General features: G+C 55.3%; 2 protein-coding genes and 1 pseudogene across 2 annotated transcripts in view; 1 reads left to right on the top strand and 2 right to left on the bottom strand.

The window, feature by feature from the left end:
* The first annotated feature begins 876 nt into the window (after nt 1–876).
* LOC140681583 (olfactory receptor 14A16-like) lies at nt 877–2,215 on the top strand. The gene is made up of 2 exons (XM_072921518.1): nt 877–885; nt 1,206–2,215. The coding sequence occupies exon 2, from the start codon at nt 1,283–1,285 to the stop codon at nt 2,213–2,215; it is 933 nt and encodes a 310-aa protein (XP_072777619.1). The 5' UTR covers nt 877–885; nt 1,206–1,282.
* Nucleotides 2,216–9,391: 7,176 nt separating this feature from the next.
* LOC140681664 (5S ribosomal RNA) lies at nt 9,392–9,509 on the bottom strand (annotated as a pseudogene).
* A 2,279-nt stretch (nt 9,510–11,788) lies between these two features.
* The window catches only part of LOC140681608 (uncharacterized), a 370,130-nt gene continuing 368,018 nt past the window's right edge, over nt 11,789–13,900 (bottom strand). The window contains 2 exon segments of the mRNA XM_072921594.1: nt 11,789–12,203; nt 12,288–12,411. Coding sequence (XP_072777695.1) covers nt 11,789–12,203; nt 12,288–12,411 — 539 coding nt within the window.

Here is a 13,900-nt window from a genome sequence, read left to right as displayed (position 1 = left end):
ACATTATAATCAGGAAGAAGAACATTTTCATTTTTGACCACAATGTGAGCAGTCATAACAAAAACGTACAAAAAAGCCCTTGGAATTACTCCAATGGATGGAGCCAGGGGTGTGTAACTGGGGTAACTGAATCTCCTATTGGATGTTCCTGTTAAATACCCTAATTATCAACCTTAATGAATTGCTGAAATCAGGGGCTGGGCGTGTTCCATCCCCACTGGGACACCTGAAAGCTTCCAATAAAGGTCTGGTTTGTACTTTATTCTTCCACCACTCTTGCAAGGGACTTTTTCTCTTTTGATTGTAGACAACATCGGGATGAGAGAAACAGAACAGGAATTGTAATCCCAGAATCACAGAACATTCTGAGCAGAAAGAGAAATACAGGATCATCAAAGGAATGTTTGAACACTTACAGAGACTCCAGAACTGTGACTTTGGGTGGTCAGTCTCTCTGCTGGGAGCCTCCCAAAGGGCCTTCAGCCACTCCTCAGCCCTGGACAGCAGCAGCATCACCTCTGCAGGGCCCAGCAGGGCTCTCCTGAGCTGCCCTTGCCCAGCTGCACACAGAGCCTGCCCCAGCCAGGGCCCTGCACACAGGCAGGTTTCTGTAGGGCCGGGCCGAGGGCACACAGGGTGGGATGGGCTCTGTGAGCGCTGGCAGGGACAAGGCACCTCTCAGGAGGGAATGTCCAGGCCCAGGGAGATGCTCAGGGAAGCAGAGGGGGCTGAACAGGGCAGTGCTGGGGGAACAAGCCCATCCAGCCCCTCACCTGCCCTCAGCCACAGGGAATCCTTTGCCTCTCACATCTCTCAGTGGCAAACTCTGAGTGCAGCAGGAATGCTGGGGATTTCTGACCTCAGAGAGCCAGGAATAGTGTGTGGGTAGGAAAACAATTCCTTAAACCAGCTCCTGCCATTTCCCTTAGAAGTGGTAGTGCAGATTGTACCATGCCTTTCTGCAATAGGAGTTATTCCCCTGACAAATCCTGAATATCCAGCCTTGTCCCTCTGCCACATGGCTACAAACCCAGGGCAGCAGGGCAGGGATGGCTCCTCGAGAGCCCCCACGCACAGGCCTGGCTGCTCCTGGCACACTCAGCCAGCACAACTGGAGCTCAGGCAGGGACCTGGGTGAAGGTTTTCCCAGAGCAGGAACAACGGTGGGTGAGTTCCAGCAGGACAGTCTGCAGGGAATGGTCCAGATTTGGCTCCAAGCAGCCTCTCCTGACTTGTCCCTGTCCTTTCTCCATGAACAGGTGCCCATGTGCAGCCACAGCAAATGTCCAACAGCAGCTCCATCGGCCACTTCCTCCTGCTGGCACTGGCAGACACGCGGCAGCTGCAGCTCCTGCACTTCTGCCTCTTCCTGGGCATCTCCCTGGCTGCCCTCCTGGGCAACGGCCTCATCATCAGCGCCGTAGCCTGCGGCCACCACCTGCACACGCCCATGTTCTTCTTCCTGCTCAACCTGGCCCTCAGCGACCTGGGCTCCATCTGCACCACTGTCCCCAAAGCCATGCACAATTCCCTCTGGGACACCAGGAACATCTCCTACACAGGATGTGCTGCACAGCTCTTTTTCTTTCTCTTCTTCATCTCAGCAGAGTTTTGCCTCCTGACTATCATGAGCTATGACCGCTACGTGTCCATCTGCAAACCCCTGCACTACGGGACCCTCCTGGGCAGCAGAGCTTGTGCCCACATGGCAGCAGCTGCCTGGGCCAGTGGCTTTCTCTATTCACTGCTGCACACAGCCAATACATTTTCCCTGCCCCTGTGCCATGGCAATGCCCTGGGCCAGTTCTTCTGTGAAATCCCCCAGATCCTCAAGCTCTCCTGCTCCAATTCCTATCTCAGGGAGCTTGGGCTCATTGCTGTTAGTGCCTGTTTGGTATTCGGATGTTTTGTGTTCATTGTTTTCTCCTATGTGCAGATCTTCAGGGCTGTGCTGAGGATCCCTTCTGAGCAGGGACGGCAGAAAGCCTTTTCCACCTGCCTCCCTCACCTGGCTGTGGTTTCTCTGTTTATCAGCACTGGTGTAGTTACCTACCTAAAGCCCCCCTCGATGTCCTCCCCATCCCTGGATCTGGCCCTGTCAGTTCTGTACTCGGTGGTGTCTCCAGCCCTGAACCCCCTCATCTACAGCCTGAGGAACCAGGAGCTCAAGGCTGCAGTGTGGAGACTGATGACTGGATGCTTTCAGAAACATTAAACTGCAGGCCAATTTCTGCAAATCCCTTGTAATAAAAGTTGTCTTTTGTATTTCTTGTTGGTTTAATTATAGAGATTTTTCTTCCTTTGTTGTTATTTTTTCATGTTTTCCACAAAAAATGTCATTTTTGGTGCCATTTCTTATTTTGTTTTTTTCCACCTTCCCTATTGCAACACACTGTGTCAATGAGGGGCTGCACTCTTGGTGGCTTTGAAGAAACTAAAGGATCTCCCAGAAGAGTTTCCTGCAGAGATGCACTTTTGCTGCCTTCTCTGGAGCTGCAGCAGCAATGTCTGTGTGCAGAGCTGGGGGCAGATCAGTGCTGGCACAGCAGCTCTGCTCCTGCTTGCCACACCATCCCTGATCCAGGCCAGGAGCCATTGGCCTTCTTGGCCACCTGGGCACACTGGTGGCTCATGTCCAGCCTGCTGTCCATCAGTCCCTGCAGGTCCCTTTCTGCCTGGCTGCTGTCCAGCCCCTCTGTCCCCAGCCTGTAGCGCTGCAGGGGTGGTTGTGGCCAAAGTGCAGGACCCAGCACTTGGACTTGTTAAACCTCACCTTGTTGGGTTTAGGCCCTGTATCCAGCCTGTCCAGGTCCCTGTGCAGAGCCCTCCCACCCTCCAGCAGATCAACACCCACATCCAGCTTGGTGTCATCTGCAAAGATGTCCTTGGTTACATGGGTCCCTTCAGTGTCACAATGTCCCTTTGGTTGCACCAGGCCCTGCACTGTCAGACTGGTCTCCTTAGGTCCAAGGGGCCCCAAAATGTGACAATGGACTCCTTGGTTCCATGGGGCTTCACAGTGTCACAATGTTCTCATTGGTGCCACAGTTTCTCAGTGGCCCCTTGGTTCCATGGGGCCCCAGGGCGTCACAAAGGCCCCATGGTCACATGAGGTCCCACACTGTCACAATGCTCTCAGTGGTTCCACAAGTTCCCCTCAGTGTCACAATGGACTCCTTGTTTCCACGAGCCCACACAGTGTCACAAGGGCCTTCCAGATTCCTGGAGGCCCCAGAGTGTCACAGTGGCCCCTTGGTTACACAAGGTCCTGCAGTGTCAGAATGGCCCCTTGGTTCCATTGGGCCCTGGACTCTCCCAGTGCTCTCTTTGGTTTTGCAGTGTCACAATGGTGAAACCCCTCGGTTACACGAGGTCCTGCAGTGTCACCATGGCCTCTGTGGTTCCACCAGGACCCAGTGGCACGGGGACTCTGTTGTCTTCATGAGAGACAACGGCGACCTGGTTGCAAGAAGACAGCACGGCAGCCCGGCCTCGCCTGGGCTACTCGGGCTAACGACACACGCTGACACCAATGTGGTGGACAGTCAAAAGCATTTATTATCTTATCTCATGGGTTTAAATAGTCTTGGGGGACTTTGCTACGTCAGAGGGGGGTTGTAGGGTCTCTAGGTTAGTCAGGAGTGGAAAACTACTGGGTTAGGTGTGGTTACATGCTCTGGGGTTAATAGATAACGTGAAGCAGGGAGAAGGGGGAAGGGTCTTTCTTTCCGTCACATCCCGAGATCTTCCGTTCGCCTGTCCCTATCTACCACATCTCCCCTCCCCTCATCATATATAAAATGAGGTAGTCGTAGATATAGGCACTGGAGTGAGGTACAAACTTGTAACTTGGTAAGGAAAGGGTGGTTTGGTAAATCTGGGTAATTTTCGCAAGGCGAGTCTCGAAGGCTTTTGTGACTGACTGTGTTCGCAGTTTTTGGTTTACAGCATTTGTTGGTGGCCTATGAACAAAATGTTCGCCCTTTCTAGACGGGCCTGAACAAACGAGACTAGTTTGTTCAGCAGGCATGGTCCTATGGTAATAGCTAAAAGCAGTATTGCCAGTGGACCTACCAGGGCGGAAATTAAAGTGGTGAGCCAAGGTGATTGATTGAACCAGGATTCAAACCAGCTCTGTTGGGTTTCCCTGTCTCTCTTTCTCTGAGCCAGTCTATCTCGGAGTTCTGCCATGGAGTCTTTAACGACTCCCGTATGATCTGCATAAAAGCAGCACTCCTCTTTCAGGGCTGCACACAGTCCTCCCTGCTGCATGAACAAGAGGTCCAGCCCTCGTCTATTTTGTAAAACTACTTCTGAAAGCGAAGAGATTGATTTCTCTAGGTAGGAGATGGATTTCTTGATCCTCTGCAGGTCCTCGTCGATGGTCATTTGCAGCTGAGAGAGTCCGTGCTGCTGGGTTGCGATGGCTGAGACACCCGTGGCTGTGCCAGCTGCTCCCAGGCCGAGCAGCATTGCGATGGTTATACCTGTGATAATTTCTCTTTTGTGGAGTCTGTCAGGTTCCTTGAGAAGGTGGTATATCTCTTCATCTGAATGATACAGGACCCTGGGGACAATCAGAACTTGGACACAGAAATCGATAGAGTCATTAAATTTGGCAAGGAACACACAAGGACTCACTCCGGATCGCTGGCAAACCCACATCCCAGATGCAGATGGGATCACCCACTTGTTAGTTTTTCTGTTGGGTTTGACAACTTTAGTGCAGAAGTTGCCTTTCTGCTTTGCTAAGGTTGCATTTCCAAAACATCTGCCCTGTCCTGTGATTTGACTCAGGGTGATTCCTCTGCGGGGAGTGTCCCATCTGCACTGGTGGGGGGCACTGGCTGTGGAGTAACTGAAGGGGGTGTCTAAAGCAACGCCTTCATAGAAAAGGGGGTTTTAACATTATAGCAAAACTAATAGGGGTTAGTTAGGTTCGGTTTGGTTTCGCCTAGGGTTAGAGAGGTAGCTTCTAAACAGGTCGGCTATGTGGAACACAAAGGATGGGGTGTTTGCTGTGGTGATCTCTTTGAACACCTTGTTACTTGAAAGATGTTACATGACCCACCTAAATGGCCGATGAGGGTAGTGGCCTGGGTCAGCTTGTCCCCCTGGCCACAAGCCCCAACAGCAGGATTGCACAGAGACACTGTGCATGTCTGGGTCTCACCGCCGTGGGACTCTCAGGTGTTGTCTGGCAGTTTGGTGGTCTGTCATCTCTCTCTGGAGCAGGGGTGTATGCATCACGGGGATGGTCCATGAGCGTGTCCTGCAAACTGAAACTCACAGCTTTTTATTAGTTTTGTTCTGAAGGTCAGTTTTATTGGCAGCAGTGGGTGTACAGCAGTGGCCCTTTCCTCCTGCAGCTTTAACAGGATACCCTCGGGCGTGCTTGGGGTGGAGGCGCTGCGGCGGGCTGCCGTGCCGGCTGGGGGCAGCTCACCGCGATGTGACCTGCCTCACCACACTTGAAACATGCCATGGCACTGGTTAGGGTGTGGACAGCTGCCTGAATGGGCGTCAGGTGTTCTTCCCTCACTACATGTCTGATCATGTCAGCCAGGCTGGCTCCGGCTGGCAGGGAGCGTAAGATATCCTTGGTGACAGAGTTGCACTGCTGGCGCAGGCAGTCAGCTACCACGGGGCCCTTTGCCTCTGCCAGCAGGGTAGAGGAGTCTATCGCTGCCTGCAGGCGATCTACGAACTGTGTGAAGCTTTCGCTCTCTGCCTGCCTCACGGTGGACCACGGCGCCGGCTTAGCCACGACTCAAGAGGCTGCGCGGATAGCCTCCCTGGCAGCCCGAGTGCTCGCCCTGACCTCCTCAGCCTGCACAGCTTGTTGTTGCGGCGTGATCATATCATCGTGCTTTCCTATCAGTCTGGATAAGCTCGATCTGTGTAGTGGCTACCTCGCGCCAGACGCTTGGGCTAACTCCTTCCTACAATTATCCTCCCATTCCTGTCTAAACACGATCATTCCCGCACCATCAAGTATCATGCGCCCTATTCGTTCGATATCAAAGGGAAGCAGGTCGTCATTACTAAAAAGACCATCGATTAAAGTGGAGACTATGGCCGAATTGATTCCTTTATCCGCAATGGCTTTGACAATTGACTGTACGTCCTTTGGGTTTATCGGGGTATATACCCTTTGTTGGTTCCCCTCCGGACCGGCAAGCCTCACCAGAAAGGCTTGTATGGCAGCCGCTGGGGACCATTCAGCACAGGCTATTTTTATTTCCCCCCAGTCGGTAAACTGGGCTGGTCCATATTGTAGTTGTTTTTCGGTGCGGCTTAGAACTCTACTCGGTTTTGTTTTAAGTTACGCTGGCTCCGTTTCTCCTGTCTCGGAGTCATAGCCGGCCTCCGTCAGCTCTTCCGAGCTGGTGGAGCTGCTGCTGGACTCCGAGCCGGAAGTCGAATGCCAGCGCATTTCCGGGCCTCGGTGCCTTTTTGTCCGGCTCCGAGCTCGCTCCTCCCTGCGGGGGTGGCGCCGCTCCCGCCCCCCCGGCTCACCGCGCCTCCCGCAGGGGGAGGTTTCTCCCTTATATGGTAGCTGCGCCCGGCGCGGCCGCTGATTGGCTCCACGCTCTCTGCCGCTCTCCGCCTCTTTCTCCCGCGCATGTGCATTCCCGAAATCGCGCGGATCTCGAGTTTTCGCGCCGAGACTACCCGCGCCCCGCCCCTCTCCACGGCGATCGGCGCCATTTTCAAGAGGGTAGGGAGGCGGTATGGCCAGGGTGTTTTCTCGAGCCACGGTTGATGCGTCTCTGGCTTCTTTCGCCAGCCCATGCCAAAAACATTCCGCGCTCTGCTGCACTTCTGACAACGGATCGCGCACCTGCGGCGGGACGGACGGGGAAGCTGCGGTTTTTCGGGGGGTTTTCGCGGCGAGGGTTTTTTGGGGGGCTTCCGCGGCGGGGGTTGAACTCTGATCTGGGGAAGGAGGTGACGCGCCGGGCCCCCCCCGGGTCCCCGCTACCGGGCGGATCGTCCTCAGGGGCGGTCTGCGTTCCCGCCCCCACCCCGAGCCCGGGTCTAACTAATAAACACGTATGCGCCGCGCTCCACGTCTCCTGCTCTTTTATTGCTCTGTGCGGGGCTTTCTCTACTTTGCCCCACGCTTTAAGGCTCTTGCCACTGCCTGAGGATTTCGTGTCCTCGGCCAGTATGGCTGTGCATTTTTCCCATATTCCCGGATGCATGGCATCCACTGGGCATTCAGTCGCCCCAAGCTCAAGCAGCCTTGCTATGGCAAGATAAAAGTCTTTGAGCTTACACTCGATACCCCATTGCTTATAAATCACACTTACGACCCTGGCAATGCTGTCCATGACACTCGCGGGTCCTGGGACGTCTCCCTGCGCCAAGATACGGTCTGACCGCTCCGGCCGCTGCTCCTGTCCAGGCGTATCCCGTTACCCGAGCGAATTTATCTTCTTCCTGGGTTTCGGCACCAGATATGTTGCCTTTATAAAAGACAACGGCGACCCGGTTCCAAGGAGCAGCACGGCGACCCGGCTTGTCCGGACCACTCGGGCTAACGACAAAACACGCTGGCACCAGTGTGGTGGACGGTCGAAAGCCTTTATTATCTTATCTCATAGGTTTAAATAGTCTTGGGGGTCTTTGCTACGTCAGAGGGGGGTTGTGGGGTCTCTAGGGTTAGTCGGGAGTGGAAAACTACTGGGTTAGGTGTGGTCACATGCTTTGGGGTTAATAGATAACGTGAAGCAGGGAGAAGGGGGAAGGGTCTCTCCTTCAGTCACATCCTGAGATCTTCCGTTCGCCTGTCCCTACTACTACAGCCAGTGACAGGATGAGTCCCTAAGCCTGGGGCTCGGCCTTTCTCATGGCAAGGGGCATCAAGGAAGGCAACAGTGTGATGGAGACTGGAATGGGCTGGGAACTCACTGGGGGAAAAGAGGGAGCAGTTGGGAAGTAAAAGGCAGGTGGGGGAGAGAACAGTTCAGAGAAGGGCTGAGCTACTCCTTGAGCAAGCTGCAAAAAGTCATTTGGGGTCATCCCAGATTGATTTCATTTCAGAAGTTACTGAACAAGTTTGTTTTTTGTGGGGTGGCATGTTTTCCCTTGGAGGTGTACACTCTGCAAACTTGAGCTGTGTTGCTGAAATGCTCAAGCAAGTCTGTGCTGCAGGGCATCCCATTTCTCCTTTGGCTGATTGCAGCCCGGTGCTGAGCTCCAGCAGGGCCCTGGCAGAGCCCAGAGCAGCCTCAGCACCCGCAGAGCCCAGCTGCAAGGAGAGAAACCAGAAATCCCCGTCAGCTGAAAGCTCCTGTCCCCTTGTCCCAGCTGCCCGCGGTGCCCCGCACTTCCTGATCCTGGACCACACCTGGAATGCTTCCTCTATAAAAACTAACAACAAATTATTGAAAATAGATTTCAGACAAATAGGGAAACAAGAAAAAAGGTCAAAAATCTTATCTCTGTCAGAGGCTTGGGGAAGGTCCAACCCCTGCACGCCAGGGAAAAGCCCACCATGGGTGAGGGAATCCCAGGCTTTCTCCCTTCCCCTGCACTGCCCCCATGGTGATCCCAAAGCAAACAAGGGCAGTGGAGCAGCCCAAGCCCTTCCTTGCCTGCAAAGCAAAGCAGCCCCTGCACAGGCTCTGCAGTCCCACCTCTGCTCCCACCATGGGGGTTTGTTTGTGTCAGGCTGGCTGCCCCAGCCCAGCCCCAGCCCGGGGCACGGTGGGTGCTGGGGGCTGTTGGCAGGGCCAGGAGCCCACTCCCATTTCGTACCCACCCCAGCCCATGCCCCCAGCCCTGCCAAAAGCAGCCTGGCAGCCGACTGAAGGATCAGCTGCATCCGCCCCAGCAAAGGGGAACCTTTGGTTCCCAGCCAGGCTGTGCAATGCCCAAATCTGGGAGCATCCCCTGTGTGTGGACTCATCTGCAAATTCCCTGTGGAACCTGGCTTTAAAGGACATGTCAGAATCAAAGTCCACCATCTTCAGCCTGCCGGTGGTCAGGTGGAGCAAGAGGTTCTCATCCTCGACGTCATCCTCGACGTCATCCTCGCTGCCCCCAGCAGCAGCAGGGCCCAACCCAGCTTTGCTTCCGAGATCAGACCAGACCGGGCGCTCTCAGGGCGGTGTGCCATAGGCACCTGGCAGCCCCTCAGCAGCGCCCTTCAGCCCACCACACCACCCTCCGGGCACAAGCCCAGAACCCCAAAGGGGCTCGACAAGCCCAAAAGGGCCGCCCCTGCCCACAAGGGGAACTAGAGACAGACCCGAGCCTGCAACACACACACAAAGCACAAAATTCACACAAGGCCCACGTGCCCCTTCTCTCCTGCCCCTCGCCATGGCTGCCCAAGAAAACCCAAGCACCAGAGGCCCTCTGGCCAGCAGGCAGCAAAAGAAGCCTACAGCACCCAGTATTCCCAGGGGGTCTCCCATGCAAGTACTGACTGGGCCAGACCCTGCTTAGATTGCAAGATCAGACGAGACCGGGCGCTCTCAGGGCGGTGTGCCATAGGCACCTGGCAGCCCCTCAGCAGCGCCCTTCAACACACCCCAACATGCTCTGGCACAAGCCCAGAAAACCACGGGGGCTCCGCACGGCCAACAGGGCCAGCCCTGCCCACAAGAAAATCTAGAGCCAGACCTGAGCCCACAACACACACACAAGGGATAGAAAAAAAACAAGGCCCATGTCTAGGTTTGAAAAGACAGGAGTCTGTGAAGGAAGGCAAAAGCCTCCTCTGAAATGGAAAAGGTAAACCCCCTCCCTCCGAATTACCACAATTTAACAAAAGGCTCTCAGGCAAAGATATGGGAATGGGTATAACAGTTCTTTACCAGGAAAAAAAACTAAATAAAAATAATAGTTTAAAAAATGCAATCAGTACAAATGAAACTAGTGAGGGAGGCAGAAACCTGACACCCTGAGGAGTCAGGGTGTTGGTAGTAGTCCAGTTAAAATGGTGGCTGCTCCTCCTGGAGTGGCAGATGAAATGCTGCTGAAGTGGTGATCTCTAGAAGGGTGGAGTTTTCTCTGAAGGTCTGGTAGTAGCTGGGCCTGGTCTTCCTCTAGGAATTCAGCAGAGAAGAAGCTGGTGGGATGAGGTTCTGGGGGTCCTGGTGGGCACTGGAAGGGAGTTTGGGGGTACTGGGTGTGACTGGGAGGGACTAGAGTGAGCCTGGAGGAGCTGGATGGAGATTGGGGATGGAAAAGCAGAGACTGGGATGAGGTTGGTTGTGCTGGAAAGAGACTGGGAGGTGTTTGGGTGAGTCCTGGTGGGGCTGAGAAGGGACTGGGGGAGGGTTAAGGCGTACTGGGGTGGTGGGGGGAGACTGGAAGGGGGTTGTGGGATTCTGAAAAGGATGGGAGACGCTTTGGTGGGTCCTGGGGAGGTGAGGAAGGGATCATGGCAAGTTTCAGGGGGTCCTGGGTGGACTGGGAGCAATCAGGAGGGTGCTTGGAGAGGCTTGGGGTGTCTGTGAGAGGTTTTGGGGGGGTCCTGATGCCTGCAGGCCTCCCAGAGATGCCGCTGGACGCCACCGGCAGCAAGATGCAGACGGGGATCAGGGACTACGAGTTGGGCTTTGTCTTCCTGGCTCTGGGGCTCGGCTTCTACCTGTGCAAGTGGGTCAAGGGGGGTCCCGGGGGTCATGTCCCCTCTCCCCAAGACTGTGGGTGCTCCACCTGGGGCCCCCAGCCCGGTGTCACCCGTTTCTCTGCCCACAGAGTTCCTGAGCCACCGGCGGCCGCAGAGCTTCCCTGTGGCCTCGGGCCCAGCCGGGATCCCCCATTCCATCCCCACGCTGATTTTGGGGGGTCCTGTGTACCCCCAGCCCTGCTGTCACTCTGCCCCTGCCCGACTGCTCCCAGTGTTCCCAGTAACGCTTCCCAGTTAAACCCAGCCCAGTTTGTGGGGGCACTGGGGAGGGACTTGGGGGGACCCCACGGCGGGGCCGGCACTGGGCAGGGAGGGCGGGATCCGGGTGGGGAACACTGCCTGCTGCGGGTCTGCCCGGCAACTGCTGAGTCATCAGCGCCGCTCTCTCTGATTGGCTGACTCTTGTCCACCGCATTCTCTCATTGGCTGAGGAGAGGCCCGGGAGTGCAGAGAAGGAACGGGAGAGATCCCGCCCCGAGCAGCGGCACGGGGACAACAGACCCAGCCCGGGCACAGGGAGGGAATTTATTACCAACCAAACCACGGCAGCACGAGGAGAAGGGAAAGAAATCCCTCCAACACCTTCCCCCCACCCAACGGGGATCACCCACAACAGGGTTATCCACCAGGGAGAGACGGGGACATCCGAGTTTAGACCAAAGCCAATTTTATTGTGTGTACCAGGTGTTTATACAGGGATTTACTTGTAGGGTGCTTATATATGGCTCTGTTTTTCGAACAATTTCTCATTGGTTACACATTCTTCATGACATGACATCACCTGGTAACATTATTTTATCACAAAGTATCACACCACGTTGCTTGGTCACTTCTTGCCCGGGAGACTTAAACTGTGTCTGTGTCTCCCACAGTTTCTGCTCAGTCAGGCCTCAGATATCGGGCCCCTTTATCAGCTCCATTGCTTTACTCTCTGTTTTATTCCCCATACGGGGGCACCAGGGCTCTGCCCAACGGGGGTCACTGGGGATCATCCAGCCCGGATCCTCCCATGGGGGATGGAGCTGGAGCAGCGCACCAAGCTCTTCCCTCACTCTCTTCCCTCACTCCAAGCTCTTCCCTCACTCTCTTCCCTCACTCCAAGCTCTTCCCTCACTCAGAGCACTCACAGGGCTTCCCTTAGTGCTGCCTCCGTTGGTGCTGGGTCAAGTGAGAGCTCTGTGAGAAGCTCTTCCCACACTCCCCACACTTGTAGGGCCTCTCCCCGGTGTGGATGCGCCGGTGCACGGTGAGGTTGGAGTTGCGGTTGAAGCCCTTCCCGCAGTCGGGGCAGCGGAAGGGCCTCTCCTCTGTGTGAATCCGCTCATGTAGGAGGAGATGGGAGCTGGTCCGAAACCTCTTCCCACACTGGGGACACTCGTAGGGCCTCTCCCCAGTGTGGATGCGCTGGTGTGTTCTCAGGTCTGGGCTCCGCCCAAAGCTCTTCCCACATTCCAAGCACTCATAGGGCCGTTCCCCAGTGTGGATCACCTGGTGCTGGATTAGGCCAGACCTCTGTCTGAAGCCCTTCCCACACTTCCCACACTTGTAGGGCCTCTCCCTGCTGTGGATGTGCCGGTGCCTGGTGAGGTGGGAGTTGTGCTTGAAGCCCTTCCCGCAGTCGGGGCAGCGGAAGGGCCTCTCCTCCGTGTGACTCCGCTCATGTAGGAGGAGATGGGAGCTGGTCTGAAACCTCTTCCCACACTCCCCACACTCGTAGGGCCTCTCCCCAGTGTGGATCCTCTGGTGCACGATCAGGTTGTCACTCCGGCTGAAACCCTTCCCACATTCCAAGCACTTGTGGGGCTTCTCCCTGCCATGAGGCTTCTCCACCAGCTCCGAGCTCCGGCTGGATCTCCGCCCGCCTTCCTGGCTCAGGGGGGCTCTTTCCTCCCCGTAGCTCCCTGGGCTGGGTTTGCAGCTCCTCTTCCTGCAGCATCTCCGGGGCTTTTCCTCCTCCTCCATCCAGACACGCCCTGGCAATGAAAAATCCTGGTTTGGGGTAAAAACCAAGAGGAGAGCACCTTGGACTGGAGATTCCTCCTTGCCCAAGTTCATCTCAGGAAGTGATTGGGAATCTTGTGTCTGTAAGAACCTCCAAAACACCAAGATTTAGTCCAAAAATCCCACAAACTTCAAGATACAGATCAAAAACTCCCCAAACATCACAAGTCAGCAAAAACCTCCTCCAAAACATAAAGATTCAGCTGCCACATAAAACCAAAGCACCAATATTTAGCCCAAGAAAGCTCAGAAACACCAAGATTTACCCCATGAAAATCCTGGATCCCCCTCCACAGTCACCTGCTGCATGTGGGGAGAGCAACGCTCCTGGGGCTGGAGGGAGGCTGCAGGTACAGGGAGGGGTGGAACCTTCTGCTGCTTCCTCTTTCTGGTCCTCCTCCTCCTCCTGTGTCCCTCCTCTTCCTCACACACCTCTTCCTCCTGCTATTCCTACTTCTCCTGCACAATCCCACCCTCTCCTACCACCTACATCATTTGACCATTTTGTTCCTCAAGCCTGCTTCTCCTTCACTTCTCCTCCTGCCCCCAGGCCCAGCACCCACTGCCGGCTCCCTCTTCCCCCCAGACCCACAGCATCCCAGCCGAGGGGCAGGGATGGAGCTGGGGCAGGTCGGGCTGGGGCAGCGCTGGGCTCTCGGCCGCTCCCGCCCGCACTCGGTCCCCACTGCAGCCGCTCCCGCCAGGACAGCGCGGGGGGGCCCGGCCTTGGCGCTGCCCCACTCCCACCTCCCCAAATTCCCCTCGCGGGGGCGACGGGGCCGAGGCGGGGAGTCCAGTTGGGGAAGGCTCAGAGGGCCAGGGAGCTGTACACAAGGGAGTGACAGGAGAAGGAATCAGTTTCAGAAAATGTTATTAATTGATGACACAGACTGCTGCTCAGCCAAGGCCCTGCTCTATTCATGAACTTCCAGAAGAACAACAAAGACTTAACAGAGCCATGAATATCATTTGCTATAAAAAAGCAGGGAGCATATTAAGGGAGTATGTAGTAGCTGGATTGGGAAGTCTGTAGCTCTCAAGTACTTCAGCCAGTGGGGAAAGCAGAGGGAGATGTGGCCAGGAGATTTAGGATGAAATGGAGGCTGTGTCCTCCAACAATTGGAGAGATTCCATGGGGAATGTCCCATGGCCTCTCCCATTTTTAGGAATGAAATTAAGTTTCACAGGACTTCTCTGTCTGCTTTGTGGACAGAATCCTCTGGTGATGTCAATTTTTCCGCACACCCT

This window comes from Taeniopygia guttata, chromosome 37 (genome assembly GCF_048771995.1).
Source record: "Taeniopygia guttata chromosome 37, bTaeGut7.mat, whole genome shotgun sequence".
NCBI classification, from domain to species: Eukaryota; Metazoa; Chordata; class Aves; order Passeriformes; family Estrildidae; genus Taeniopygia; species Taeniopygia guttata.
This window is presented reverse-complemented; position numbering and strand designations above follow the sequence as displayed.